Source organism: Solanum stenotomum, chromosome 2 (assembly GCF_019186545.1).
Source record: "Solanum stenotomum isolate F172 chromosome 2, ASM1918654v1, whole genome shotgun sequence".
NCBI lineage: Eukaryota > Viridiplantae > Streptophyta > Magnoliopsida > Solanales > Solanaceae > Solanum > Solanum stenotomum.
This window is the reverse complement of record NC_064283.1, coordinates 70,634,998-70,640,299: the sequence shown is the minus strand read 5'-3', so window position 1 is coordinate 70,640,299 and position 5,302 is coordinate 70,634,998. Positions and strand designations below refer to the sequence as shown.

General features: G+C 31.8%; 3 protein-coding genes across 4 annotated transcripts in view; 1 reads left to right on the top strand and 2 right to left on the bottom strand.

Moving 5' to 3' along the window:
• The window catches only part of LOC125857196 (MLP-like protein 34), a 384,557-nt gene that overhangs the window by 314,668 nt on the left and 64,587 nt on the right, over positions 1-5,302 (top strand). The window lies entirely within an intron of this gene.
• On the bottom strand, positions 24-776 carry LOC125857222 (kirola-like). 2 transcript variants are annotated; one of them, XM_049536917.1, is made up of 2 exons: positions 589-776; positions 24-312 (listed from the first exon to the last, which is right to left on the bottom strand). In XM_049536917.1, exons 1-2 carry the CDS (start codon positions 773-775, stop codon positions 47-49), a joined length of 453 nt encoding a protein of 150 aa, XP_049392874.1. In that variant the 5' UTR covers position 776; the 3' UTR covers positions 24-46. The 2 variants fall into 2 exon arrangements, with proteins under 2 accessions (XP_049392874.1, XP_049392875.1); XM_049536918.1 differs by having other exon boundaries at positions 637-776.
• LOC125857223 (kirola-like) lies at positions 4,148-5,089 on the bottom strand. Its single transcript, XM_049536919.1, has 2 exons — positions 4,866-5,089; positions 4,148-4,555 (listed from the first exon to the last, which is right to left on the bottom strand). Exons 1-2 carry the CDS (start codon positions 5,050-5,052, stop codon positions 4,290-4,292), a joined length of 453 nt encoding a protein of 150 aa, XP_049392876.1. The 5' UTR covers positions 5,053-5,089; the 3' UTR covers positions 4,148-4,289.

The following is a 5,302-nucleotide window of genomic DNA, read 5'->3' as shown; positions in this document are numbered from 1 at the left end:
ATTAACCACACCACATAATATTATTTCAAGTACACATATTTATGTATCACTTGATGTGGTAACTCTCAATATCTTTAGTGATATTGAGACACAATTCCATGAAAGTGTGTGGATCTGGCACATTTGCATTCTTTTTTTCATATTTCAAGATCCAAGTAACTAAGTTGTTTTCACCCTTTGTCTCAACATGAATAGTGAGGTAAAATGATTTGTAATACTCTAACATATCTCCTTCAATCATCTTTTTTTTAACCAACTTCTTTTCTTCATCTATTTCTTCAATAACTTCCTTTGCCACCATCTCTTTCCCATCTTCAAACAAATATATATAGTAAAAAATTCATACAACTAATTTCGTTTATAAATGATTGAGCGAGTTGGATTGAATTTGGACCAATTAAAAACGGTCTGAATCAATAGAAGTGTTGGATCCAATTCATGAATTGATTAGTTTGAGCTATATAATGTGTTATTTATTAGTTTGAGTTAGATATAAATTTTTTTTTTTTAAGAGCTATATAATGCGACAAAAATCCATATAAGTGGATCCAACAATAAATATTGAAACCAAATATAATACGGATTTACCATGGGTGAATTTCCATAACCTAACAGAGTCAATAGTGCCCAATTCACCTTCATGAATATCCACTTTTTGTATCTTATCAGGGCATATGTTGCACATATGATGTGGTTTGTACATAATTATTTCATGGAACACATCTCCATCACACTTGATATTTATCTCAGAAACCAATTTACCTTCAAGACTCATTTTTCTTTAAGTTTATAATAACAATTGTGTGGTTCATCATTACATGATGAGTAGCTCTGCCTTTATACAGTTACACAGTGTCAATATGTTTAGACTCTAGACTGTAAATTTGGTATTATTTTTTTTGCCTATACATAATTTGGTGTGTGCATGTAACTAACTACACACAATTATTACAGAAAAAGACTCTTGGTATAGGTAGTACCCAATAATCTACTTTTATATTAAGAAGGTATTAGGTTAAATTTCTAAGTAGTTCAGACTAGTTCATAAGCATATTTTTAAAGCTTATCATATAGTTGGCAAACACTTATAATTCTCAAGTGCTTATAATCCGAAATCAACCATAAGTTGGTCATTTTAAATTTATGGTTTTACAGCTTATAAGCACTTTTAATTTGACCAATCACTTTACAATTTAACCTTTTCTATTTTTTTTTGTACTCCTAAAATGTTCCTCCTAGAACATAACTTTGAATTATCCCTTTATTTTATTTCCTTCATTTGTTCTTTTTATGTGTAAATACTTTTAAATTATTTTTAAAAAATAGATTTAACGACATTAATTCAGTCATTATTTTAGAAAAAAAAGGCTTATCAACATTATTTTACCAAACACATTATTTGTTTATTATCAATTTTAGCACCCTACGCGTAACCACTTATTTATAAAAGAAATGATGCCTACCCCTAACCCCCACCCCCACACCCACCCCAACCAAACACTGTATCTCTTTTGCAAATTTTATATCGAGATTAATTATAGACATGTTATTTTAGAATTGGAGAGGGGACCTTGTGCATGCCAAAAAATTGGCAGATTAAATTAGGACTATTATTGTTGAGAAGATGAACTAACTGACATTTTTCTTAACCAACCACTAACCAAATTAGTTTTATTCCTCTTTTCACTTTTGCACAACTAATTACATCTATATAATAACGTGTTCAAACTGAAGTATAAGTCATATGAATTAAAGTATTTTTTACCTTCAGCAATGACTTTTCACCACAATCCATCTTTTTTCTTGTTATTATACTCATCACTTTGTCATTAGCAAGCAACTATGTAATTCAAGCAGAAGCACGACATCTTCTTTAAATAACTCTGCCCGAGCTTCCTAAGCCTAAATTGCTACATCTTCCTGAAAGGCATAATACATAAATATGCCCTTTAACTTGGCTTCAAATCACATTTATATCCTTCAACTTTGGGTGTGCACAAGTAGACAGTTAAACTTGTATAAAGTTGAACAAATAGATACACATATCCTACATGGCATCCTACATGTCATTTTTTGTCCTACGTGGTGTCCTACGTGTGTTGTTCCACGTAGGACTCATGTGTCTACTTGTTCAAGTTTATACAAGTTTAATAAGTGTCTACTTATGCATACCCAAAGTTGAAGGGCATAAATGTGAAATGAGGCCAAGTTAAAGAACACATTTATGTATTATGCCTTCCTGAAATCCCAACTTTGCCTAAGCCTGAATTCCCTGAAATTCAAAAACCCTAGCTGCCAACTCTGCCAAAGCCCGAATTTCCAGAAATCACAAAGCCTGAACTTCCAACGTTGCCAAAACTCGAGATTCCTTCCATTCCTAATTATAAGCCTGAATTGCCAACTTTGCCAAAACCATAAATCCCACAAGTGCCTAAAAAGCCTTGAGCACGTGGCATATGAAATTTATCTTTCCCTTATTGAAGTAACATAGTTAAAATGTAACATTTCATTATGTTGTGTGATCATGTATGTTTGCCTAATATAATGTTCTTGTGTTTTGGAAGGACTATTTATGTGATTGATTATGTAGTTGTTCTGTCATCAGTTCACTAATATAATGTTCTTGTGTTTCTAGTGGTACAATACACACATCGTTTATGCTATTTGAAAACTTCAAATCTTTGAGGTGGTTTTTACATTAGCTAATTTTGTAGTTCCCTATCACTACTAAAAAAAACTAAAATTGCCTATGGACAAATTCTGCAGCTAAATAATAAAATTTATCGTTGATCCTATTTAACAACATTTTGTAGTTCCCTATAACTATTAATGTTTGATACTAATGTGTGTCCTCCGCACCCTCTTGTCTAGGGTCATATCATCAGTAACCTAAAGTTGCGTCAATTCTTTGTCCTATCACCTCTTCCCAATACTACTTCGGTCAACATCTGCCTCTCCTTGTACCCTCAATAACCAACCTCTCACACCTCCTCACGGGTGAGTCTAATCAGTGGCGGAGCCACATGTAGTTAAGGGGTGTCGTCCGACACCCCTTCGTCGAAAAATTACATTGTGTAGCTAGAATAACTTTTTTTATATGTATATATTACATATTGACATTCCTTGATTTCTATACGATTTTATTTCTTTATATTTTGACACCCCTAGGCGAAATTCTAGCTCCATCACTGCGTCTAATCATCTCATCTTTACATCTCCAAACCATCTCAGTCTCGCTTCCTCATCTTGTCCATCACAAATTGATCCTAGTAAGACCACACATCCACCTCAACATCCTCATCTCTACAATATGCATCTTATGGACATGGGAATTCTTGAGTGGCCAACATTCAGTCCCATAAAACAATGTCGTTCGAATCACCAAAAAAAATATCTTTATTTGACCAGATTAAAAAGAAACTTTATAGAACTTACCTTTGAGTTTCAGCGGTACCTTCTTATCACACAAGACTTCAGAGGCAAGTCTCCACTTCATCCACACCACACCAATACAATGTGTGATAGCATCGTCGATGTCCTCACTCCTTGAACTATAGACCCTAAGATACCTAAATCTATCTCTCTTAAAGATATTTTAATTATGTAATTGTTTCAAAATATAATTATATTTAGTAGAGATGATAGATGTTTCTATAGCTATAGTTAGTTTTTCCTTCTTTTTTTATAGAAGAAAGTACGATAGGATATATATTTTTTATTTTTATACTATTTTTCTTCTTCAATCTCCTTTATAAAAAAAAATGGTACAATTGAAAGGAAAACACATACATTGGCTAATTTCCAGCATAGAGAAAAAGAAAAGAATAAGAAAAGGGAAGCTCTTATGCAATCCAAATAGTACTCCCTCTGTCCCATTTTATGTGGCACCATTTCCTTTTTGGTCAGTCCCAAAAAGAATGTCACATTTCCTTATATGGTAAGTTTATAAAGGTACAATTCTTCTTTTATCCTTGTTGGTCCCACTTAATCTTAAAATAATACTCCAATACATTTATGAGGAGAGAGAAAAAAGAGTCTACTTTTTAAAGGGCAATTTGGTAAACATTTCAAAGTCTTCATTTATTTCTTAAACTCCATGCCCGGTCAAATGTTGTCACATAAAATGGGACGGAGGGAGTAGCTTTTATTTATATTATATATAAGCAGAATTTTACAAAATAGAAATTACATATCCACTTCATTTATTTTTGTTACATATATATAGTAGATATTTCAAAGCACATTCATTAATAACACCACACATTATTCCAAGTACATATATTTATGTGTCACTTGATGTGGTGAGTCTCAACATCTTTAGTCATGTTGAGAGCAAATTCCATATATGTGTGTGGATCTGGCACATTTGCATTCTTCTTTTCATATTCAATAATCCAAGTAACTAAATTGTTTTCACCTTTTGTCTCAACATGAGTAGTGATGTAAAATGATTTGTAATCCTCCAATATATCTCCTTCATTTATCTTTTTTTTAATCAACTTCTTTTCTTCATCTATTTCTTCAACTATTTCCTTTACCACCTTCTCTTTCCCATCTGCAAAAAAATAAATTAAAAAATAGTAAAGATTCCATACTACTAATTTCATTTTTGAATGATCGATGATTTGGATTGAATCTGAACAGGTTAAAAATGATTTGAATCAATATAAGTGTTGGATGAAATTAATGACCCTTTTATATATATATATATATATATATATGTGTGTGTGTGTGTGTGTGTGTGTTATTCTTATGCTATCATGTAAGAAATATAAAACTAAAACAAATTAATAAAGACTAAAACTAATGGACCATATTCTACCAGAAAACAATAAATATTAAAATCAAATATAATGTATGTTTACCATGGGTGAAGTTCCAGGAACTAACAGAGCCAACAGTGCCCCATTCACCTTCATGAATATTCACATTTTGTATCTTATCAGGGCATATGCTTGACATATGATGTGGTTTATGCCCTAAAATCTCATGAAAAACATCTCCATCACACTTGATGTTTATCTCAGAAACTAACTTTCCTTTAAGGCTCATCTCTCTTATATATATCAAAAAGTTATAATAACAAGTGTGGTTCATCATTACATGAGTATCTCTGCCCTTTTATAGATAGACAATGCCCATATGTCTAGACTCTAGACTAAAGTTTTGTATTTTTTCTTTGCCTATACATAATTAGGCGTCTGTATATAATTACACACAATTATTACAGAAAAAAGACTCTTCCTTATAATCTAGTAATTAGTACTTAGTAGATAATAAGCTAATTTTATATCAAGAAGGT

Coding starts and splice junctions, on each gene's coding strand:
- LOC125857222 (XM_049536917.1), bottom strand. CDS start 775: ATGAGTCTTGAAGGTAAATTGGTTTCTGAGATAAATATCAAGTGTGAT. Junction 313..588: donor GTTATGGAAATTCACCCATG/GTAAATCCGTAT, acceptor ATTTGTTTGAAG/ATGGGAAAGAGATGGTGGCA.
- LOC125857223 (XM_049536919.1), bottom strand. CDS start 5,052: ATGAGCCTTAAAGGAAAGTTAGTTTCTGAGATAAACATCAAGTGTGAT. Junction 4,556..4,865: donor TTCCTGGAACTTCACCCATG/GTAAACATACAT, acceptor ATTTTTTTGCAG/ATGGGAAAGAGAAGGTGGTA.